This window comes from Gorilla gorilla, chromosome 3 (genome assembly GCF_029281585.2).
Source record: "Gorilla gorilla gorilla isolate KB3781 chromosome 3, NHGRI_mGorGor1-v2.1_pri, whole genome shotgun sequence".
Classification (NCBI taxonomy): Eukaryota; Metazoa; Chordata; class Mammalia; order Primates; family Hominidae; genus Gorilla; species Gorilla gorilla.
Genome location: NC_073227.2, coordinates 185844467 through 185869589, shown reverse-complemented (window position 1 = coordinate 185869589; position 25123 = coordinate 185844467). Strand labels below are relative to the sequence as shown.

At 38.0% G+C, this 25123-nt stretch overlaps 1 protein-coding gene and 1 long non-coding RNA gene across 4 annotated transcripts; one reads left to right on the top strand and one right to left on the bottom strand.

Moving 5' to 3' along the window:
* Window positions 1-1020: 1020 nt before the first annotated feature.
* On the bottom strand, window positions 1021-23529 carry APELA (apelin receptor early endogenous ligand). Of its 3 annotated transcripts, none has more exons than XM_019024938.4 (3): window positions 23112-23510; window positions 21513-21602; window positions 1021-1901 (listed from the first exon to the last, which is right to left on the bottom strand). In XM_019024938.4, the coding sequence occupies exons 1-2, from the start codon at window positions 23185-23187 to the stop codon at window positions 21514-21516; spliced, it is 165 nt and encodes a 54-aa protein (XP_018880483.1). In that variant the 5' UTR covers window positions 23188-23510; the 3' UTR covers window positions 1021-1901; window position 21513. The 3 variants fall into 3 exon arrangements, with proteins under 3 accessions (XP_018880483.1, XP_018880482.1, XP_018880484.1); XM_019024937.4 differs by lacking the exon at window positions 1021-1901 and adding an exon at window positions 3415-5210 and having other exon boundaries at window positions 23112-23529; XM_019024939.4 differs by lacking the exon at window positions 1021-1901 and adding an exon at window positions 3415-3816.
* LOC134758370 (uncharacterized) lies at window positions 4078-25123 on the top strand. The gene is made up of 2 exons (XR_010133530.1): window positions 4078-4177; window positions 24967-25123. It is a non-coding gene; the product is annotated as an uncharacterized lncRNA (long non-coding RNA).

Genomic DNA, 25123 nt, shown 5'->3' with positions numbered 1-25123 from the left:
TGTCACCACACCTGGCTAATTTTTTCTATTTTTCTACAGAGATAAGGTATTGCTATGTTGCCCAGGCTGGTCTTGAACTCCTGGACTTGAGTGATCCTCCTGCCTCAGCCTCCCAAAGTGCTGGATTACAGGCACGAGCCACTGCGCCCAGCCTGAAGACTAGAATAAAGTTACTTACATGGCAAGTGCCACAAAACCAAGCTGATATGAGGTATTAAGAGAACACTTACAAAAATAGGGAGTGTTGTAGTAATTCTAAAAGTGTTCAGAATCAAGAGATGGTGTGGATAGTCCTTGTGAATTCCTAGTGTACAATCAGTTGGCCGACTTCCAGATGGGATTAATAATACTTTTCTGCAGAGCAGTTGACAGGGGCCAGAGCCTCAAATCATCAACCTCACTTGACCTGTCTTACTCCTTGGAATCCAATAATATGATTTATAGTGAAATGAGAGTTTAGATATATAAGAAGCCAGGGCTAGAATCTGGTCTTCTTTCCATGAACACTTTGGCAAGTGGAAGCCAAGAGTGGAAAATCATTTACAGACATGGAGTTTGGGGAGTGAGGTCATTTTGGGAAGTGAGAATGAAGGGAGGAAACACAGGGCTGAAACTCGGGCCCAATATGCCTAGACAAGGCTCTTGTTACTGATGGGATTCAAATTAGTGATTTTTCCTTTTGCGAAAGGCTCTAACATGGTTTAACTGTTTTTCTTTTCTTTCCCTCTTTCTTTCTTTTTCTTTCTTTCTTTCTTTCTTTCTTTCTTTCTTTTTCTTTCTTTCTTTCCTTCTCTTTCTTTCTTTCTTTCTCTCTCTCTCTCTCCCTCCCTCCCTCTCTCTCTTTCTCTTTCTTTCCTTTCTTTCTTTCTTTCTTTCTTTCTCTCTTTCTTTCTTTCTCTCTCTCCCTCCCTCCCTCTCTCTTTCTCTCTTTCCTTCCTTCCTCTTTCTTTCTTTCTTTCTTTTCTTTCCTTTCTCTCTCTCTCTCTCTCTCTCCCTCCCTCCCTCCTGCTCTCTCTCTCTTTCTTTCTTTCTCTTTCTTGACAGAGTCTTGCTTTGTTGCCCAGGCCACAGTGCAGTAGTGCAATCTTGGCTCACTGCAACCTCATCCTCCTGGGTTCAAGAGATTCTCCTGCCTCAGCCTCCTGAGTAGCTGGGACTGCAGGCATGCACCATCACGCCTGGCTAATTTTTGTGTTTTCAGTAGAAACGGAGTTTCACCATGTTGGCCAGATTGGTCTCGAATGCCTGATCTCAAGTGATCTAACTGCCTTGGCCTCCCAAAGTGCTGGGATTACAGGTGTGGGCCACCGCACCTGGTCCTCTCTCTTCCTTTCAACAGCGTCTTCCTGTTGCCCAGGCTAGAATGCAGTGGTGATCACAACTGACTGTAGCCTTCAACTCCTAGGCTCAAGTGATTCTCCCACTTCAGCCTCCCTGGTAGCTTAGACTACAGGCATGCGCCACCATGCCTGGCTAATTATTTTGTTTTAGAGACGAAGACTTGCTATGTTGCAGAGGCTGGTCTCTAACTCTTTGCTTCAAGCAATCCTCCTGTGTTAGATTCCCAAAGTGCTGGGATTACACTTTGGGTGAGTGAGCCACCACACTCACTCCTGATATCCTGTGTTTATCTAAAATTTTGATGTTTTATTCATCATGTATTTTTCGTGGGTGTTAGTTTTTATTTTTTTCAAAAATGGAGTTCAAATGTTATCTTGATTGCTGAGATTTTTGGCACACTCTTCAGTTTTGTGCTCACTCGTTCTAGACCTGTCCCTAAACAGAGGGTAAAAATGATTCAGGATGGGACCGAAGACTTCACTGACTTCACTAATTTCAGTTTTTCTTTTTTCTTCTGATCAAATGTACAGCAAACAATGATTTTCTTTCCTCAAAGGAAGCTGTAAGAAGGGCAAAACATGAAAGAAGGGATCAGCCTTTACAATTTTCTTTGGTCCACCACCCTCCATCTGGTCTATTCACTGACTCACCCCTGGGATCCAAATTGGGGTGGCACCATTACTACTGATCCCCTTAACCATCTTGATCAAGCTCTGTAAAAAGTCTTTTCCTTTGTGTTCTGAAAATGTTAGAAATTACAAATAACTTTTTTTTTTTTTGAGGCAGAGTTTTGCTCTTGTTGCCCAGGCTGGAGTGCAATGGCGTGATCTTGACTCACTGCAACCTCTTCCTCCCAGGTTCAAGCAATTCTCCTGCCTCAGCCTCCCGAGTAGCTGGAATTACAGGCACCCGACACCACGCCCGGCTAATTTTTGTATTTTTAGTAGAGATGGGGTTTCTCCATGTTGGTCAGGCTGGTCTCGAACTCCTGACCTCAGGTGATCCACCATCCTCGGCCTCCCAAAGTGCTGGGATTACAGGTGTGAGCCACCACGCCTGGCCACAAAGAACTTTTAATACAAAAATAATTAGGCTGGGTGCAGTGGCTCACGCCTGTAATCCCAGCATTTTGGGAGGCCGAGGCTGGCGAATCACTTGAGGTCAGGAGTTCGGGACCAGCCTGGCCAACGTGGTGAAACCCCGTCTCTAATAAAAATACAAAAATTAGCCAGACATGGTGGCAGGTGCCTGTAATCCCAGCTGCTCGGGAGGCTGAAGCACCAGAATCGCTTGAACCTGGGAGATGGAGGTTGCAGTGAGCTGGAAGCATGCCACTGCGCTCCTGCCTGGGCAATAGAGTGAGACTCTATCTCCAAGAAAGATAATTAAAAGAATACCAACCCATAAAAATTGTTAAGTTTAAAGAACACAGATTTGGCACCCCTCTGGTCTCATTTACCTCCCGGTGAATAAAAGATAGCTGTTTGTCAAGGACCTGTTCTGGTATGTCAACAAGCATATGTGCCACTGGTTATTGTGTTTTGGTAGACTTGGAGAGAATCTTTGCCCTTGCTCTGATCATCATGAATTATGTAAAAGATCTGCAGTGGTAAGGGATGTATCGAGGCTGTTCAGTCTTAAATGCCTCAATTAATAGGAACAAACACTGGAAAGAGAGACAGGTATCAGGAACATTTCTACCATGCTATACTCAACACTGAACATTTCTTATACAAAGTAAGGACAGCCAGACATGCAAATCATTGAGTGTTTTACTGAACAATTAAGAAATGTATAACCATTTCATTACTTTACAATAGTAAAACTGATTAGTAATTTTTTCTGTGAATATGTGAATTTGTACTTGAAAGAGTTTAGACTTGTATTGAATGAGATGTATCTTGACTATAAAGTGTTTTCTTTTTTCAGTACAAAATATACAAACAAGTACATGTTTTAAACATAAATATATCTGAGAATAGGTTGTGTTTCTACTCAAATGCACTTGTGGAAAGTACCATTCATCCGCAAAGACACTTTTAATAAGCTTTGAAAGGAAGACAAACTCCACAGTGTTGTCAGATTTTCTATTTAAAATTACATTTATATTAACCCCAACCTTTCATTTTAGCAAAATGGTTTATGGTTTCTTCTACTTTATAATATTTACAAAGTAAAACTTCTACTCCAGATATAAACTTGTGGCCCAGCATGGTGGCATATGCCTGTAATTCCAGTATTTTGGGAGGCCAAGGAGGCGGATCACTTGAGCTCACCAGCCTGAGTTTGAGACCAACCTGGGCAACATGGCGATACTCCATCTCTACAAAAAAATACAAAAATTAGTCAGGTGTGGCAGTGAGTTCCTGTAGTCCCAGGTACTTGGGAGGCTGAGGTGGAAGGATCGCTTGAGCCAGGGAGTGAGCCTAGATCATGCCACTGCACTTTAGCCTGGGTGATAGAGCCAGATCTCATCTTAAAAAAAAGAAAAAAAAAAAGATATAAACTTGTAAATTTCTTATCTGGAATTAACATAAAGTAAGAAAAATTTTGTGGCACTAAGCTAACAATCCTTCAATAAATACAAATTAAGAACATCTTAGCATCTGGGGAACACCTAGTTATCAACACAATTCAAATTTAGACAGGATGGTTTCTTTTTTGAGTAATCATATCCCTAAATTCCTTCTGATTTTTTATTTCCATGTCTCAGCATCTCAGGATGAACACCACCAAGACAAAGCCTAATAGGATGATGAGCACTCATCTTTTAGATACAGATATCACCCTGAGTGGGACTTCATTGGCATAACTGTATTTTAGATGTCGACTTTAAGTAAGACTTTTAAAGTAATTATCTATACAAAATAATAAAGGACATAACAAAACTTCAAAGGAAATCAAACATTGGGTTCCTATAATTACATGATGAGAAAGGTTAAAAAATGAATGGTTCCAGCCTGAGTTCAAGACCAGCCTGGGCAACAGGGTAAAACCTCATCTCTACAAAAAATACAAGAATTAGCTGGGTGTAGTGGTGCACACCTGTAATGCCAGCCTATAATTGGGAGGTTGAGGCACGAGAATCACTTGAACTCGGGAGGTGGAGGTTGCAGTGAGACAAAAGCGTGCCACTTCACTCCACCTTGGGCAACAGAGTGAGACTCTGTTTCAAAACAAAAACAAAAACAATGGTTTCATTTGAACATAAAATGAACTACAATTAGGATTTCATGTTTTCTTTCAACTTCAAATGGACATTACTCATTAAATAAAAAAACATACTTTCATAAACCTTAAAGCTTATCATAAAATTGGTAGCAATTAGTAGCTTTTCTTAGTCTTTCTCTCTATATAATCAATGAACCAATTATTTTCTCCCTATTGTGTGAAGCCAAATGGTCAATGCAATTGATTTCAGGTTGAGCAGTTTTTAGAAAATCACTCAAACATATACAAATTTAATACTTTTGGAGAATTATAGGAATATGAAAGCAACATTTTAAATTCTTGCACTTTTTACCATGAGAGAGTTCTAAGACACTAAAAGGTATTTTTCTTTTTAACCCATAAAAGAATAATAATGTGCAGGAAAAGATGAGATATTTTTGTTATGTAGGCAAATGATTTGGGCTTCAGATTGGAATCCTTTTGAATTTATGTTATTTTCCCTCCAAATAGAAGCCAAGAAGAATAAAATCCTGTGAAGCTAATCAACCATTCCAGGTGCTTTCAAATGATCCTTTTTTTGTGTAGGAACTTCTAAGCAATCACGCTGTTGGCATCATGAAGTTCTTTTGTGTGGCTGGGTGTCTTTCCTTCACTCCTCTTCTTCTTCTGATAGATCCAGTAAAGTTAGCTAGAGAGATCTATATTTGAGAGGCAAGGGAGAAACAAATACATCAAAGAAATACTATCCAGCACACCAATAAACACATGCCTAATTTTTTTTTAATAATGAGTTATGGAAGTTTATCAGTGTTTATCAGTGCTGAAAGCAACTTTATATATTCTTACCTTCCAATAGAAATGCAGCACCTGTGTGTCTTTAAAAGGCTGAATTTAAACTTTTATTTTATTTACTTTTTGAGACAGAGTCTCACTCTGTTGCCCAGGCTGGAGTGCAGTGGCACAGTCTCAGCTCACTGCAACCTCTGCCTCTGAGTTCAAGTGATTCTCATGCCCCAGCCTCCTGAATAGCTAGGATTACAGGTGTGCGCCACTGGTGTCAATGTTTCCCTAGGTAGTTTCTTTTGGGACCCCTCCTGAAGACATGAAGGCTGCTTCTTGCTTCATTTCTGGAAGCTTCCACCTCCTTCACATTTCACTTTCACTTCACATCTCACAGTCATAGTGGGGTGTTAACTATGACTAATTTAGCAATACAAATATAGAGATACCTCTTCTGGAATCATTTCTCTCAACTCGGATTGCCTAAATTTGAACATAAAAATGAAATGGGGCCAGGCATGATGGCTCACACCTACGGGGGAGGCTGAGGTGACAGGAAGGCTTCAGCACAGAAGTTTAAAACCAGCCTGGAAAACATAGCAAGAGCTCATCTCGAAAAAATATATGTGTGGCTGGGCATGGTGGCTCATGCCTATAATCCTGGCACTTTGGGAAGCCGAGGCAGGTGGATTGCTTAAGCCCAGGAGTTTGAGACCAGCCTGGCCAAGACTCTCTCAAAAAAAAAAAAAAAAAAGAAGAAGAAAAGAAAAGAAAAAATATATATGTGTGTGTTTTGTAAAAAATAGATGAAAATGAGATGGATTTTTTTTGCTTATCAAACTTACAATATATACATGTTTGTCGCCCAGGTTGAAGCACAGTGGCACGATCTTGGCTCACCACAACCTTCACTTCCTGGGTTCAAATGATTCTCCTGCCTCAGCCTCCCAAGTAGCTGGGATTACAGGCGTGCGCCACGACACCCGGCTAATTTTTTTGTATTTTTAGTAGAGCCACGGTTTTGCCATGTTGGCCAGGCTAGTCTTGAACTCCTGATCTCAAGTGATCCGCCTGCCTCGGCCTCCCAAAGTGCTGAGATTATAGGTGTGAGGCACTACGCCCAGCCAAAAAATTGTTAAATAAATTAAAATGTTATACTGCACAATATTCTTATTTTTTCTTTCCTTTTATTGTTTTTTTTTTCGTGACCAAAAAACAAACCCAAGAAAATATTCATTTAATGCAAAGAAAGCAGTAGAAGAGGAAGAGAGGAACAAAAAAAGACATGGGACATATAGAAAAGAAAAAATAAAATTGCGTAAGTTCAACCATATAAATAATAAAATTAAACATGAACTTACTAAATAATCCATTCAAAAGGCAGATTGTGTCAGACGGGGTAAACAAACAAACAAACAAAAAACATGATTAACCATAGTTCTTTGCAAAGGCATATTTCTGATTCAAAGTCAAAAATAGATTGAAAGTCAAAGGATGGAAAAAGAGATATCATGCAAGCAGCAAGTATAAGAGAGCTGAAGTGAATATACTAACAATGTCATAGTTTTAAAAATTAAGACAAAAATTGTTACTAGAGACAAAGAATGACATTTATAATGCTAAAAGGGTCAACTGAGGAAGATAGAACAATTATGAAGATATATATACTTAGAGCCCTAAAATACATGAAGCAAAATCTGGCAGAATTGAAAGGAAAAATAGATGATTCAACAATGGAATCAAATTAGAAATCAATAACAAAAGAAATTTGAGAAATTCTCAAATATATGGAAATGAACAACACACTTCTAAACAACCAGTAACTCAAAGAAGACTCAGAAGGAAAATAAGAGAGTATTTTGAGATGAATGACAATGAATATTTAGGGAATACAGCTAAAGTAGCACTTGAAGAGAAATTTATACCTATAAACATCTATAGTAAAAGAGAAGAAAGATCCCAACTGAATACCTAACATTTCACTTAAGACCCTAAATATGGAAGAGCAAACAAAACCTAAATCAGGCAGAAGCAAGGAAATAATAATGATTACAGCAGAAACGAATGAACTGGAGAATGGAAAAACCATAGCAAAAATCAACAAAACCAAAGTTGTTTCTTTGGAAATAGCAACAAAATTGATGAACTTTATTTAGACTGACCAAGAATAAAAGAGAAAAGACTCAAACTACTACTCTGAAATGAAAGAGGGAACATCACTACTAACCTTACAGAAACAAAAAATAACTATAAGAAAATAGTATAAACAACTGTGTGCCAACAAATTTGATAACTTAGATAAAATAGACAAATTCCTAGAAAGACACAAATTACCAAAACTGACTCAAAAAGAAATAAAAATCTGAAATGGATATATAGCAAGAAAAAAGATCGAATTAGCAATTAAGAAACTTTCCAAAAAGAACCACATGGCTTCACTGGTGAATCCTATAAATCAATTAAAGAATAATTAGTATCAATTTTCCCCAAACTTTTCCAAAATTTAGAAGAGGAGAAAACACTTCCCACGTCATTTTATGGTTACCCAATACCAAAATCAGAAAAAGACATCATAAGAAAAGTGCAGACCAATATTTCTTATGAATGTAGCTGTAAAAATCCTCAGCAAAATACTAGCAATCTAAATTCAGCAACATATGAAGAACATTATGATTTAGTGGGATTTACCTCGGAAATACAATGTTAATTTAACATCTGAAAATCATTTAATGTGATGCATAGTATCAATAGAATAAGAGACAAAACACATAACACATGATAATATATATACATATATATGTGTGTGTGAATATATATTTGGTTTTCTGTATTTTTTTTCTTTTGAGACAGGGTCACACTCCATTGCTCAGGCTAGAATGCAGTGGTTTGATCACAGCTCAATCAGCCTTGACTTCCTTGGCCTGGGATCAGGCGATTCTTTCACTTCAGCTTCCTGAGTAGCTGGGACCGTAGGTGCATGCCACCATATCTGCTTGGCTAATTATTTGTATTTTTTGCAGAGATGGGGTTTTGCTATATTGCCCAGGCTGGCCTCAAACTCCCTGACTCAAGCAATCTGCCCCCCTCAGCCTCCCGAAGTGCTGGAATTACAGGCGTGAGCCACCACATCTGGCCACACATGATAATTTAGATACAGAAAAAGAAGGTGACCAAAACAAACATCCTCCCTTCATAATAACAACATTCATCAATCTTGCAATAGAAAAAGAACTTTCTCAATCTGATAAAGGTCATCTACAAAGACCCATAACTAACATAATACTTAATAGATGAAAGACTAAATCTGGGACCAAGAATAAGACAAACATGTTTGCTTGAACTACTTTGGAGGTTCTTATCAGGGCACTTAGGCAAGAAAAGAAAAAAGAAACCCAGATTAGAAAGGAAGAAGAAACTATCTCAATTTGCAGGTGATCTTGTACGTGAGCTTGTACACAGCAAATCCTAAGGAACCTTCTGAAAAACCTATGAGAATTAATCAATAATTTTATTAAGATTTCAGGATATAAGATCAATAAAAATCAATCATATGTCTATACATTAGCAATGGACAATTCAAAAATGAAATTAAGAAAATTCCATTTGCAATAGCATCAAAAGAATAAAATACTTAGAATAAATTTAACAAAGAAAGTACAAACTTGTACTCTGAATACTACAAAAACAATTAAAGTAGACCTGAACAAAGAGAAATACATTCCATTTCATGGATTGGAAGACTTAATTTTGTCAAAATGGCAATACTTGTTACATTGATCTATAGATTTAAAACTATCCCTATGCAAATACCAGATGGCTCTTTGCAGAAATTGACAAAGTAAATGTAAATCTTTGTGACCTTCGATTATTTTTTAAATACATAATATCTAAAGAACAAGCTACCAAAGAAAACATAGACTAATTTGATGTCAATAAAATTAAAAACTTTTTTGCTCCAAGGACAATACCAAAAAAAGACATCCACAGAATGGAAGAAAATATTTGCACATCATATTTCAGATAAGGGCCCTGTATTCAGAATATATACACACACATATATATATCTTACAGCTCAATGATATAAAGACAAATAATCCAACTGAAAAATGGGCAAAGGATTTGAATAGCCATTTCTCCAAAGAGACACAAATATCCAATAAGCACATGAAAAGATGCTCAACATTTTAGTCATTATGGAAATGCAAATCAAAACCACAATAAGTTGTCACTTCACACCCTCTAGGACAGCTATAACAACAAGTGTTAGCAAGTATGTGGAGAAATTAAAACCCATGTATACTGCTGGTGAGAATGTGAAATGATGCCACTACTGTGAAAAACAGTTTGGCAGTTCCTCAATGAGTTACACATAGCATAACAATATGACCCAACAATTCGTCTCTTTTAATTCCCAGAGAACTGAAAACATATGTTCCAACAAAAACTTATACACTAATGTTCACAGCAGAATGATTCATATTAGCCAAACAGCCAGAATAACCCAAATGTTCATCAATAGGTGACTGGACAAACAAAATGTGATTTTTCCATATCATGGAATTGTATTCAGTCGTAAATTGGAGTGGAGTACTGATACATGCTACTACAGGGATGGGCCCTGAAAACATTAAGTGAAAAAAGCTAATTACAAAGACTACATATCACAAGAATTCATTTATATGGGATATCTAGAATAGGGAAATCTATAGAGACAGAAAGTAGGTTAGTGGTTGTCTAGGACTGAACAGCTGGGGAGAAATGAGGAGTGCTTGCTAATCAGAATGGGGTTTCTTTATGGGATGATGAAAATGTTCTAAAATTGATCATGGTGATGGTTGCACAACTTAGGAATATAGTAAAAGCCATTAAATTGTACACCTTAAATGGGTGGATTGTCTGGTGTATAAATGATATCTGAAAAAAATTAAACATGCATGACCTCATAATTCCACTTCTAGGAGTATTTTGCAAGAAAATAAGTGTACATATGTTCAAATACGTATGCATGCCAGTTCACTGCAATGTTGTTCAAAATAGCATAAATAAATACTACAAAACATATTGATCAATAAAGTCAAGATAAATAAATTAAGGCTATCCATACAGTGAAATGCAATCATCCCTCAGTATCCCTGGGAACTGGTTCTAGGATTTCCCTTGGATACCAAAATCCATGGATGCTGAAGTCCCTTATATAAAATGGTGTAGTATTTGCATATAAATTACCTTCAGCCTTCTGTATACTTTAAATTGTTTGCAGATTACTTATAATACCTAATACAATATAAATGGTACGTAAATAGTTGTTATACTGTATTGTTTAGGGAATAAAGACAAGGAAAAAAGTTTGAACATGTTCAGTACAGATACTGCCATTCTGTTTTTTTTCCTGAATATTTTCAATCTGCCATTGGCTGATTTAATGAAAAACCCACAGATATAGAGGGCCGACTGGACTACAGTGTCATTCAAAATGACTGTCTCTCAATACCTAGGTGACGGTTGATAGGTGCAGGAAACCACCATGGCACATGTTTACCTATGTAACAAACCTGTGCGTTCTACACATGTATTCTGAAACTTAAAGTAAAATGAAAATAAAAATAACTTACTGTTTTCATATGTACAAATAAATACATCTAAGTAAAAGATAAACGCAGTAAATGGATTTCATATGTGTTTAAATAATGTGTATATATGTCATATTTATACACATATTAAAGTAAATTAGATTAAATGTCACTTAGATGCTAAGTAAAAGACAAAGCAGTAAATGGATTTCATATGTTTAAATAATGTGTATATATGTCATATTTATACACATATAATTTTTGTATATATAAAAATGTTGCTATTAGAAAAAAATGTGAAGACTAAGTATAAAATTGAACTACACTCCAGTACAATTTTGACATAAATGAAATGTGATACCTAAAGAACTCCAAGCCCCCACATATCCCCCACCCTCATCCCCACTCCCACCCCACCCTCACCAAGGTTACTTTGGCCAGTGTAATAAAAGAAGTTATTGGGGGGCTGAGGCAGGAGAATCGCTTGAACCCGGGAGGCAGATCTAGCAGTGAGGCGAGATCACGTCATTGCACTCCAGCCTGGGCAACAAGAGCAAAACTCTGTCTCAAAAAAAAAAGAAGTTATATATGGTACACACACACACACACATTCTCAAGTGAAGTGACATTTAATCAAAATTTTCATTGAGTAGGAAAAAGGTGAAGAGTAGGAAAAAAGCACGTCTAGGCGGAGGAAATAATGTGTAAAAGCCCTGAAGTGGTAAGGAACATGACATATTTGACAAACTCACAGAGAAGTGCTTTTGTGGTTTACATTCAGAATTTTATTTCAATTGTAAGAGTAATGAGAAATCACTAAAGGACCTTAAGCAGTATAGAAGCCATAATACGAAGAATGGATAAAAGAGAAGCAAAAGTGGAGGTGTGAAGGTTGCTGCAAGGTAAAGGGTAGCTGAGCTTGTGTGATGTGAACTGGTGACAAATTGGGAAATGGGAGACTGAATATGTACAAGTGTATGATGGCCAGATCCTATATTAATGCTTTGACCCACAAGCTGCAGCAACCAGCCCAGGAAGCCGAATCACAACCTCTGCAGCAGCTGGTCCCAGATGGTCAAGAACTACCAGTTTCCTTTTTATCCCTCTTCCCCTGATTCTAGCTTAGGACTAACTGAAGAAAACCACATATACTCCCCAAATTAAATAGGATATCATGCTTCTAGATAGCCTGCCTTCAGCTTTCCCATGCCAACAATCTCCAGTCACATCATACCTAAAGCCTTCTCTGTTTCTCACAATGAAGCTTTCCTGATTCTCTGCCTGTCTTGGTCCTCTGCCAAACTCAAGAGATGCTGGCTGACTCCCTTGCTGTGTAAACTCTGAATAAATAGCCCTGGCTTGATTCATTTGAGTGGTTATCTTCTTTTTTTCTTTTTTTCCTCAGGAGTATGATAATTAAGTGTAAAGAGGTAAGCTAAAGGAATGGATAAAACAGAGCAGGAGAGAGTAGAGATACATTTTATTATACCTTGCAGGGTACAACAGCCTGTTTAGGAGGCAGAGGGTTGGCTGAGAACTTAGTGGAAATAAGTATGGTGCCCTGGAATTGAATGGAAGGGACTTTTGCAGGCCAAGTAGCCAGCTGCTAAATTCTGCTGTGAAATCAGGAAGAAGACTAAAATTTGTCAATTAATTTAGAAAGATCAGACCGGGCACAGTGGCTCAAGCCTGTAATCCCAGTACTTTGGAAGTCCGAGGCAGATGGATCACCTGAGGTCAGGAGTTCGAGACCAGCCTGGCCAACATGGTGAAATCCTGTCTCTACTAAAAATACAAAAATTAGCTGGGCGTGGTGGCGCATGCCTGTAATCCCAGCTACTCAGGAGGCTGAGGCAGGAGAATTGCTTGAACCCAGGAGGCAGAGGTTGCAGTGAGCTGAGATGGAACCATTGCAATCCAGCCTGGGTGACAAGAGAGAAACTCCATCTCAAAAAAAAAAAAAAATTTAGTAAGATAAGGATAATTCTAATGGAGATGTAAGACAGATTAAAGTGAATTTAGATGTGAATACAAAATAATGAATTGGACAACGAGTACAGAAAAATCACGAGAGCATTGACTGAGGGGTATGTGGATGAGTATATGTGTGTTTTTTTTGTTTTAGGATATAGGCTTATCACCATTTAAACTTTCAAGTTGACACGATGATCCAGAGAGGTAAAGGTATAAGTGCAGCTTGAAATTCCTAAGAAATCTTAGGGAGAGAAGGGGACCCACAGCACATATGAAGGATTGGCCATGCCTTCCGTAATACCAAGAAGGAAGAGGAAGATGGGGGTGGGTAAGGGGGGGAATGGATTAGATGGGATTTATGCTGAAAAGAAATTTTAGATTCCTGAACAACATGGTAGAGAGCAGCTAGTTTAGCTATCTATGGAAAGAATTGTTACACATTTTGTAAGGAGAAATCAGTTTTTAAAATGAAGAAAACTGGCCGGCCGCAGTGGCTCATGCCTGTAATCCCAGCACTTTATGAGGCTGAGGTGGGAAGATCACCTGAGGTCAAGAGTTTGAGACCCGCCCAGCCAACATGGTGAAACCCCGTCTCTACTAAAAATACAAAAAAATTAGCCAGGCGTGGTGGCAGGTGCCTGTAATCCCAGCTACTTGGGAGGCTGAGCCAGGAGAACTGCTTGAACCTGGGAGGTGGAAGGTGCAGTGAGCCGAGATTGTGCCACTGCACTACACTCCAGCCTAGGCAACAAGACTGAAACTCTGTCTCAAAAAAGAAAAGAAAAGAAAAGAAAAGAAAACTTTGAAACTCTAGAACATTGTATACATACTTTGTTCAGAGGAATATACAATTATTGTAACAAATGTTTATAATATAAACATCACTATATTTATGTATTGATATATAAGTGTATAAGTAAATATATTCATCATTAAGGCATCATAATCTTTTTTTTTTTTTAGATGGAGTCTCACTCTGTCTCTCAGGCTGGAGTGCAGTGGTATGATCACAGCTCACTACAGCCTCAACCCCTAGGCTCAAGCAATCCTCCCACCTCAGCCTCCTGAGTAGCTGGAACTACAGGTATGCACCATCACGCCAGCTAATGTATTTTTTTGTAGAGACAGTGTCTTGCTGTGTTGCCCAGGCTGATCTCAAACTCCTGGTCTTAAAAGATCCTCCCACCTCAGGCTCCCAAAGTGCTGGGTTTACAAGTGTGAGCCACTGTGGCTGGCTGGCATCATAATCTTTACAGAAAAGTTTAATCTCATCAGTAAATTAGGGACATTAGGGATTTCCTCCAAGCATGACCTTTGGACACTGGGCTGTGATTAATTTAGAAAAGAGTAATTTTCTATATTTCATTTAGCTTTATGCAATATGTCCTGCAGATATTTCAGCCCACACAGGAATGCCCCATATTTAAGGCAGTTGTTGGGCCATTCACATTAAGCAAAGGTTTGTACCTTAAGCTTTAGGGGCTAAATCTTGTCTTCAAGGAGCTCATATTTCAATACTGATAAAAATCTAAAGAAACAAAGTCGAATGTGATAGATGGCTTTAAAAGCCTACTACTAAAAGTGCTGTGATTGTTAGGAGGATGAAGATTATTTTAAACTAACTGAATTAGGGTGGTCGTCATGAGGAAAACAGGATTTATGAGAATTCTCAAGGAGGGAGAGAGTTTGGACTTGATGAGAGAAGAAATTCCTAGAAGAGGAAATATCTCCACCACAGAGATAGAAAATCATAGTTCCATCCTAGAAATATTAGAAAATAAATCTGAAAATGTGTGTGTGTCTAGTGAGAACAAGTCTTAAATTTATGATCTTAAATTAAAAGATAATAAATAAAAGCTTCATTTCATTTCATCTTCTTTTTTTTTTTGAGACATGGTCTCGCTCTGTCACCCAGGCTGGAGTGCAATGGCGTGATCTTGGCTGTCTGCAACCTCCGCCTCCTGGGTTCAAGTGATTCTCCTGCCTCAGCTTCCTGAGCAGCTGGGATTACAGGTGCCCAACATGAGACCTGGTTAATTTTTGTATTTTCAGTAGAGATGGCATTTCACCGTGTTGGTCAGGCTGGTCTCGAACTCCCGACCTCAAGCGATCTGCCCGCCTTGACCTCCCAAAGTGCTGGGATTATAGGTGTGAGCCACCACACCCAGCCTATTTTACTTCTTTTAGCAACATTATGAGGCTGGGCATGATGGATCACACCTGTAACCCTAGCACTTTGGGAGGCCGAGGCGGGCAGATCACTTGAAGTCAGGAGTTCGAGACCAACCTGGCCAACATGGTGAAACCCTGTTTCTACTAAAAATACCCAAATTAGCTGAGTGTGGTGGTGCAAACCTGTAATGCCAGCTACTTGGGAGGCTGAGGCAGGAGAATTGCTTGAGCCCAAAAGGCGGAGGCTGCAGTGAGCTGAGATCACACCACTGCACTCCAGCCTGGGCGACAGAGCAAGACTCCGTCTCAAAAACAAAACAAAACAAACAAACAAGCAAAAACACTTATGAAGTGCCTGCTGTATTGCAGGCACTTTTTTTTGGCTGAAGATACAAAGATAAATAAAACCTACCCTCGGCCTTCAGGGAATTTACAGCATGCAGAGGGAAGAGGGGAGGACTATAGTCAGTTAACACTTTCTAATGCCAGGCGTTAAGGACTTTAACAGAAGTATGTAACTAGTGCTCTGAGAGCAAAACTGGGCATATCTATTGTAACTAGTAGGGGTATTAAAATCAGAGAAGGTTTCCTAAAGGATGAATGATACTGAGAAAAAAAGTGAAAAAATATACATTTGAGGTAAAAGCATAGCTTGAAGAACAGTTAAGAGGTGAAGAATGGACTGATTTTAAAGTAATAATAAGTCTAACTACTATTTATTTAGCACTTACTGTGTGCCAAGTATTGTTATGATAGGATTAGGGCCATAACAAGTTCCATCTTACAGATCTGGAAGTGGAGGGAAGCTCAGAGAGAATAAATGACTTACCAACAATGATCACCAGAGAGTGAGCTGTGTGGCCAGAGCTTGAATCTAGTAGGTCCAAACACAGTCTTAACTCTTATCTCCTCTGGGACAGGCAAGGGGGAAAGAATAAGGTAACAGATGAAACTGGAAAGGTATATATCGTAAGGTGTTTTTTGTCAAATTATTGTTATTATTTTGTGTTCCATTTGACCTACAGCGGGATAACTGAGATCAGGACTGAAACACATTCACTGGATTCAGAAGAAGGAAGTCATAATGGACCTTCTGCAGAAGGAAAAGGGGAACAATGTGTTGAAAATAGTTGGGAGGAAAGAAAACAGCTGCCTTTTCAAAAAGTGTGGCTTTGAAGAGATGAAGAGAACATGGGCTGGTCGCTAGAGAGCACTATGGAGTCAATGGTGGAACTCTTCTTTCTTTCCTTCTCTTCCTTCCTCTTTTTCTTTCTTCTTTCCCTCTCTCTTTGTTTCTTTCTTCTCTCCTTTCTTTCTCTTCTCCTTTCTTTCTTTCTTTCTTTCTTTCTTTCTTTCTTTCTTTCTTTCTTTCTTTCTTCCTTTCTTTCTTTCTTTCTTTCTTTCTTTCTTTCTTCCTTTCTTTCTTTCTTTCTTTCCTTCTCTCCTTCTTTCCCTGTTTCTTTCCTTTTTTCTTCCCTTCTCTTTCTTCTCTTCCTCTCTTTCTGTCTTCTTTCTCTCTTCTTTTTATTTCTTCTCTTCCTCTTTCTTTCTGTCTTTGTCTCTTTCATCTTTCTGTCTTTTTTTTTTTTTTTTTTTTAAGACAAAATAGATCAGTGTTGACATATTGAACATTCTGGGGGAGCAAGAGAGTATAATTGCTAGATCAAGGTCCTTGAGGTGTAGGGAGATTACCCATACTTGAGAGGTATTTTTTATTGAAAGACTAGGGGCCACACACAGTGGCTCATGCCTGTAATCCCAGCACTTTCGGAGGCCAAGGTAAGAGGATTGCTTGAGCCCAGAAGGTCAAGACCAGCCTGGAAACAAAGTTAGACCCTGTCTCTACAAAAAATCTTAAAATTAGCCAAGCATGGTGGCACACACCGGTACTGTCAGATACTTGGAAGGCTGAGGCAGGAGGATAACTTGAGCCTGAGACTTTGAGGATACAGTGAACTATGATCACGCCATGGCACCCAGCCTGGGTGACAGAATGAGATCCTGTCTCAAAAAAAAAAAAAAGACTAGGAAGGGAACATAAAAGAAGCATTGTAGATGTAGATGTCTGTAGTTTGAGGGCGAGGTTGGATTTTGAGGCTTAATGACCTCCTATTTCACCACGAAGTAAGAGGAATTATCTTTTGCTGTGAGTTGGAAGAGGAGATTGAGAAGTGTAAAGAAACTAGAGGTTATTAGTTTGAAATAATAGTTGAATAGGAATATGAAGTGCAGAAGAGTTCTTCCCAGAGAGCCCAGCTAAAGTTGGAGATGAAGTGCTCCACGAAAGTAGAGATTCTATGCTGAAAGCAGAATTGGGTTTCACTTAAACCCAAGAGGTGGAGAGAATGGAGTGAGAAGGATGAAGATGCTAGGACAATTGCAGGAAGAGTTGGGAAGCAGGGCACGTTTGGTTAAGGGGGTCAGATGCCCATGACTTTAAGGGGGTAAGAATAAGACAGAAAATAGGAAACTAGAAGCAAAGCTTGAATACCAAGTGAGGGTGACAAGAGAGTATCAGTAGGACTCAATTAAAAATAATGTATTAACACCATGGAATACCATGCAGCCATAAAAAATGATGAGTTCATGTCCTTTGTAGGGACATGGATGAAGCTGGAAACCATCATTCTCAGCAAACTATCGCAAGGACAAAAAACCAAACACCGCATCTTCTCGCTCATAGGTGGGAATTGAACAATGAGAACACATGGACACAGGAAGGGGAACATCACACACCAGGGACTGTTGTGGGGTGGGGGGAGGGGGGAGGGATAGCATTAGGAGATATACCTAATGCTAAATGATGAGTTAATGGGTGCAGCACACTAACATAGCACATGTATACATATGTAACAAACCTGCACGTTGTGCACATGTACCCTAAAACTTAAAGTATAATAATAATAAAATTAATAATAATAATAATAATAATAATAATGTATTAAAAGACACTTTTTCCAAAAATATATTTATAGTCATTACCTCTGGAACATGAATATGGGCAATAGGGTAGGATGGGGAACTTGTACTTTTGACTTTACATTCTTCCATACTGTTAGAAATATATTCTACACCATGAAGACGTATTACAATTGTTATTAAAAAGCTAGCTAGACCAGGCGCAGTGGCTCATGCCTGTAATCCCAGCACTTTGGGAGGCCAAGGGGGGCAGATCACCTGAGGTCGGGAGTTCAAGACCAACCTGACCAACATGGAGAAACCCTGTCTCTACTAAAAATACAAAATTAGCCGAGTATGGTGGTGCATGCCTGTAATCCCAGCTACTCGGGAGGCTGAGGCAGGAGAATCGCTAGAACCTGGAAGGTGGAGGCTCCGGTGAGCTGAGATGGCACTATTGCACTCCAGCCTGGGCAACAAGAGTGAAAACTCCATCTCAAAAAATAAAAATAAATTAAAAAAAAAAAGCTAGTAGAGTATGTATTGACGGAGTATGTAGTTATCTAGAGTACATAGTAAGTAAGTAATGTTTTAGAGACAGAGTCTAGGCTGGAGTGCACAATCATAGCTCACTGCAGCCTCAAACTCCTGGGCTCAAATGATCCTCCCTGGAGGCCTCAGCCCCCCAAGTAGCTAGGACTAGAGGCACACACCACCATGCCTGGCTAACTTTTTTTTTTTTTGGTAGAGACAAGGTTTAATCATGTTGTCCAGGCTGGTCTTGAACTCCTGCACTCAAGCAATCCACCTACCTCTGCCTCCCAAAGTGCTGGGATTATAGGCATGAGCCACTGGACCTGGCCTTAGAGTACATACTTATAAATAAAAGCATTGATGTGCTGAGATTTTACTGTTGGAAGGGAGAAGTCATTCCAGTCTTAAGTCGTGACCTCATTTTCCACTCTAGGGCCCTCACATTAACCTGTAGACTTGCATTTCCTGACACCCCTTCTCTTGCTCTCCTTCACTCTAAATCACTTAGGACTGAAGGTGATGCCAAAATATTTCTGAGAAAAAAAATCAAGGAAATGAACGGCATCCAGCATATATTTTTCTGTGTAATTAATTCAGTTGCATAGGCTGGGATCATTGAGGATGACCCTAGGAGCTGGAAAAATGGACAGAGTAAAGATAATATGACATTCCTATTAAAAGAGCTAAAGGTCTGAACACTGTAATAAAGGGTTAATCTGGAAGACTTTCGAAGCCACTTGTTTACCTTACCTATCCTTTTACAAAGTCTTACTTGATCCTAACTGATCAAATAACCACATGTGATTTTATCTAAAGCATCCAAAAAATTAGAGGGGAAGAAGTGAAAGGGGTGTTTTGCCTTAGAGTCCACTACCTAGGTTTACAGTACATTTACCCAGTTATCAAAATGCCTTTGTTGCAAAACATATAAAAAATGGGAAAGTATTTAGGACAGTGAGAATTATGTTATCAGATCTGAAGGTAGCACTTGTTATTATAGTGCTGGTTGAGCAAGGTCTTGAAAAATTTTCTAATGTTTATCTTACATTAACTCTTACAGTAGATTCCAACAGGTGACTTTTAAACATTCTTCAAAGAACTGTAGCTGAAATGTAGAATGAGTCTAAAACTGAGAAAATGGATGCTGTCACCCAAGCAGTTTTATAAGCTCTCAGCCAACTTTTGTAAAGAGTTGCTATTATTAAGTAGTTTGCATAGCTTTAATTAAATTTCCCTTTGGTTTACAAACTTGATTTGTAAGTCAAAATTTCCCTCAACTTTAAAAATTCAAATTTCACTATTCATGCTTACTTGTAACACTGGTTTTTATGGTATGTGATTTGAGGATAATATGTGGCTATCTAAAGACTTGTGTTTATATTTTGCAAGGTATCTTTCTTTGTACATGCAGGAATTCTCTTGCTATTGTGAAATGTGTCCTCTCCTCTTTGTTATTTATGAAGGAGTGCTGGAAAAATCTGGGGTGTCTCTATTCCTCTTAAGCACAGATTTTTACCATTATTTCATACATGACACTGAAATGCTCTGCTGGAAGCATTATCAACACACACCAAAGGATATTTTAACACAGAAAATCTTTTTAAAGCATGTTTCAATCACCATTAATTGGCTTCTCAGAAACCTCCTACTGTATCTTTCTGGATTCCTCCACCAAAGCTATTTTTCATATTTTGATAACAAAGATTAATTTGTTATAGATATAGACATAGAGAACTTGACATTTTTGTCTCAATCCTTTTGACAAATGTTTATTATGAAATTGCTCCTCCTTCATTTAATTTTCTACTACAGGGCTTTCCCCTGGTTTGGAAAGCATGCATTAAACAATAGATACAGCAACTGTTCTTTCCACTGAATGAATGGAACCGTAAAAGCTACTCTGCAGGCCAACTGAATAAGCTAATTTAGCCATTGCCTGTGTATGTTAACCAGATGAGGGATATTTCTGTGGCATTTTTTAAGGAAGCTATATCTTAAATGAATTAATGAGCTTGAAATACTTACAGTGGAATGCCAAACTGTGTATTTTTTAGTATGAAGTGACTTAAACTTGGACAGTGTTTGAAGTTAACTGATTCAAGCAGTATTACCAGTAATTGTGGTGGTGTAACATTATTTAACAAGTGTAAAAACAAGAAAAGGGAGGAGCAAAACTCTACCAGAATTTATCCTTAAGATGTGACTATCAAGATCACTACTATTGGTGAGGCTGGAAAGCTGCCATTTCATTAGTGTTAAGTTTACTTTATCTATTAAAAGAAATATTTTCAGAAAAAAATAAATAAACCCTGAGGGCAAATAATAGTTGAATAGGAATATGAAGTGTGGTGGCTTACATCTGAAATTCCAGCACTTTGGAAGGCCAAGGCAGGTGGATCACTTGAGGCTAGGAGTTCGAGACCAGCCTGCGCAAAATGGGGAACCCTCATCTCTACAAAAAATACAAAAATTACCCAGGAGTGGTGGCGCACGCCTGTAGTCCCAGCTACTTGGGGGGCTGAGGTGGGAGGATCACTTGAGCCCGGGAGGTTGAGGCTGCAATGAGCTGAGATCACATCATTGCACTCCAGCCTGGGTGACAGAGCAAGACCCTGGGGGAGAGGGGAGAGGTAAGAGGAGAGAGGAGGAGAGGAGGAGAGGAGGAGAGGAAAAGAAACCCCGAAGTATTGATGGTAGTTCATTGCTGGTATGGGGCTGTTGGGTGAATACATCCAAATACTTTCATACACACTGGTCTTAATAGGGAAATCGGCTTGTTCTGCATAACATCCGCAATAATATTAGCCCCCATATAGCTGTTACTCAGATTCAACAGTTATCAAGATCTTCCTACATTGTCCTCATCTGTCTAATTTTCTTCCTTAACTATTAAAGCAATTCTCAAAACTCGTGTCATTCATTTAACTCTTTCATTTATTGGTATGCATCTCTTAAGTCTTGACATTGCCATAAGCCATTATCACATATTACAAACTGTGAAGAAACATTCTCTGGTATATCTAATTTGGAACACTGCCTAAATGTAGCGAAACTATTTTCTGTCAGAAATACCTCAGGGGAAGGGTACTCGTGAATGGAGAGGCATACATCTCCTCTGAAGGCAATTGTGTTTGCGCAGTTTTCTTCTCATGGTCAAATTAACTGAAGGAAGAAGAGAGAAGTATTAGGAGCATTTTTCAGAGGCTTAATTGTTGTCTAATCTAGACAATGCAAACATATTTTGTAGCCAAACTAGATTGTGGTTATTTGCCATTTGTTCAAATGTGATTATAAAATTAAAAACCAATGTGATGCATATACACAGGGGGTGTTCCTAACAGTTAATGTTAATAGCAAGATCTTCTTTTACTCCTATTTTTTTTATCTCCATCGTTAAGCAATATAGCAACATCTTAATAGTAATATCCTCCTCCTTTGGAATGATTTTTTCCTAAATGCTCCTAGACCTTTTATTTTATGTAGTAAATTAATCACAAATATTTTGTAAGAACATTGTCAAAGCTACTCTGTATTTCCGAAAAGTATAAATGGTTTGAATAGTGACTGCTGTAAACAATGAGAAGGGATCAAGCTGCTTTCTCAGAGTTGCTGAATTGGAACTTTTTTCTTACTTATGTAAAAGCACAGACCAGGGGACATCATTTGAAATAAACTCGCAGTGATCAAACTTCTAATTCACTAAAAAGCAAAGTCTGAATTTTTAACAAGTGATGCATCATTTTCTGTTCTAACTGAAGAAGTATATTATCAAGTGAATAATTTAACATATTTGGATGTAAATATTACCACCTTTTTATTTAAAGTTGGGTTTGTGGTTCAGAAAACTTTAACTTTCTAATTTTTTTCTTTCTTTCTTTCTTTTTTCTGTTTCTTTCTTTCTTTCTCTCTTCTTTTCTCTCTTTTCTTTCTTTTCTTTTTTTTTTTTTCAAACTTACTGGTTCTTTGAAATCTTAGCTGTTTGGTTTTGAAGTAAAAGTACATTAGAATACTTTTGTGTACTAAATGTTGGTTAAGTACAATATACTTGATATCATCTTTGAAAACATGTCAAGTAAATTAATATTATGTATCTTTACCATACATATTTTTGATGCTTTTTAGCTATATAAGCATAATAATAAAAACCGCACTTACTTGTTTTAAGTGACATGCCTAGTTACATAATTAGAAATAACAGCTATTGACCTGTTTTAAGATTTAATCTGCATTTTGTTGCATTATGCTTTTTGTATGTTAATTCAGCCCCTACTCTGGGCAGCAACATACTTTTTAAATAAACTGCTTTGGAGTTTGCATTTTACGTAAAAATCTATACATTTATTTACCTTTATAATGAATAGACGAACACTTCTGTTTCATTTTACTTGTAAAGACAACATAATCTGCAATAGCTTAGAGATCTATTTTCTTTGCATTTAGGAAAAATGGTGGTAAAATACTTATCATTTCAAAGTCCAGATGTTTTTAAACTATTGAAATAATAGACCCAACAGGATAGATAGCATACTTTCAAAATCCTACACATTTATCCCCAATACTACTAACTGCAAGCACACCTAAGTGGTTTTCAGATAAACACAATCATGCTCAGAGACCCAGGGATGCAAACAGGCAAAACAAGTTACTTGTACAAATGTATCAAAGGCCTACCTGGTCTCTGTCCGCTGATAAGGAGAAGACTCATAATAAAAATAAAAAATGCAAAAAGGAATTGCTGAAATCTCATTTTCCTACCGCACAAAAGTGGAGCAATGACTCTCAGTGTAAACCAAACGATCTGTAAATAGTCTGTGCAATATCTGTGTGGCTGTCTTCACATTCTAATGACAAACCTCAGAGAACTGCCAGCTGTGTTTTGCAGGAAGGTTAATGATCACATTAGACAAAGTTGCCGGTGCTCTGTGCTGTGGTCAGAGCCTCCCTCAGCCTCAAACCCCTCCTCCACTCCTCTTCTCCTTTCTCCTCGGCCACTCCCCTTTATTTCCATAAGCAAATATTGGTGAAATAAACCATTCAAGCATGCTATAACTTTAGTGGAAGTGTACTCCGAAAGCTCCAAGAAGAGAATGACTTAAATTCAATCTGGATATGAAGAAATACGTAAAACAAGACGTGACACTGCCTCCTCCCCTTACCATTTGCATCTGTTTAAACTTTGCCCATATTGGTCCCACATGCAGAAACCAGTGGAAATGACAGGAAGTCTCTCTTTTGTCTTTTTCAGAAGGAATTCTGAAGCTCTAACATAAGAGTCCCAAATGCTTTGTGGCAGAACATGTGCTGAAATGCTTTATCTTTACCAAACTTACTGCAAAGTAGTGCCTGTTTACACGAACTCCCCAAATTGTCTAATTCATTGGGTTTGTAACAGTAAAGATTTTTGGAATTTAGAATGTTTTGAAATAAATCTGCAAAACATATACATTTATATTAATATTTTGTAAAGTGCAGTTTTAAAAGTAACAGAGATTATTTTCATCTGCAAATGTCCAGGATTTTAAAAAAGGAAGTTCAGGCAAGCCACAAACTCATGAAATCTGTGTTCGGTTAAAAATTTATATGTGGTGGAATACCAGGCTAACATACCACAGTCACAGAAATTGGAGATGGAGAAAACAAGTCTTAGTTCATCTCCCAGTGAATTCAGAAAACACAAAAACAGTCTAGCCTTGTCTTTTACACACATGCACCAAGATCTCTTTTTGTTTCAAGTGCTCCCTTATATATCAGATATAGCTGTTATAAATGGAAATGACTATACTTATTATGTAAGTATAATAAATTCCATTTATAACAGCCATATCGAACATATTTTAGGTAAAATGCAAAATGCCAAAAGAATAGTATAGGTATGCCTTGAAACACAAGTACAGCCAAAGTACTAGCTCTAAAGCATGTGTAATTTGTTTTGAACCTTTAGGAATTTTGTTGTATTTGGCTTCTTTAGACTCAGGTAGTTGGTACATAACCTTGGGGCTTCCTGAGGTTTGAATTTAATGCACAATTTGTCTTGATTTTATAGGTCAATCTATAAATTTCCCTGCCTGTCTAGTTAGGCATGGAGTTTATAATAGGCGATGGCATACAAAAATTCTTAAATTCACTTTATTGAAGTCTTGAGAATATATTGACCTGTTTGGGGACTGCAAGCATAGTGTTAAACGGTCCTACTTTACCATGCTGTACATCGCTTCATAAAATCAATGGAATACAGTAGAGTTTGAACTCATGATATACAAGTGACTTAAGAATGGCAAAGACTTTATTCAGATTTTTAAATCCCTCCCCATTTCCCGCCCCAGTCTTCTTAGTACAGCACTCAGGAAAACAGCATGCTAACAAAGTTGAATGTTAAATCAATAAGAGATCAATATCGATTTTGGCACTATATTTTCAGGCCAAGTTTTAAGTCTATTCAAAGGTTTAGTAGTGAGTCTTTATAGATAAGATAGAGACCTACCACAGAGAGCAAATATTGACTAAAATTTTTATATTTCATTACCAGGTGATCAACAATGAATTCCTAGAATATCACTAATATGCACCAGTGCTGTGGAAGATACATATCTCCACTGATCAGGACAGAGCAAACTGTTATATTTAAGTCATCTAACCACATAGAACATTATTTTTCTCATTAAAAGAAAAAAGATGTGATAAAA

Coding starts and splice junctions, on each gene's coding strand:
- APELA (XM_019024937.4), bottom strand. CDS start 23,187: ATGAGATTTCAGCAATTCCTTTTTGCATTTTTTATTTTTATTATGAGT. Junction 21,603..23,111: donor TATCAGCGGACAGAGACCAG/GTAGGCCTTTGA, acceptor TTCTTCCTTCAG/TTAATTTGACCATGAGAAGA.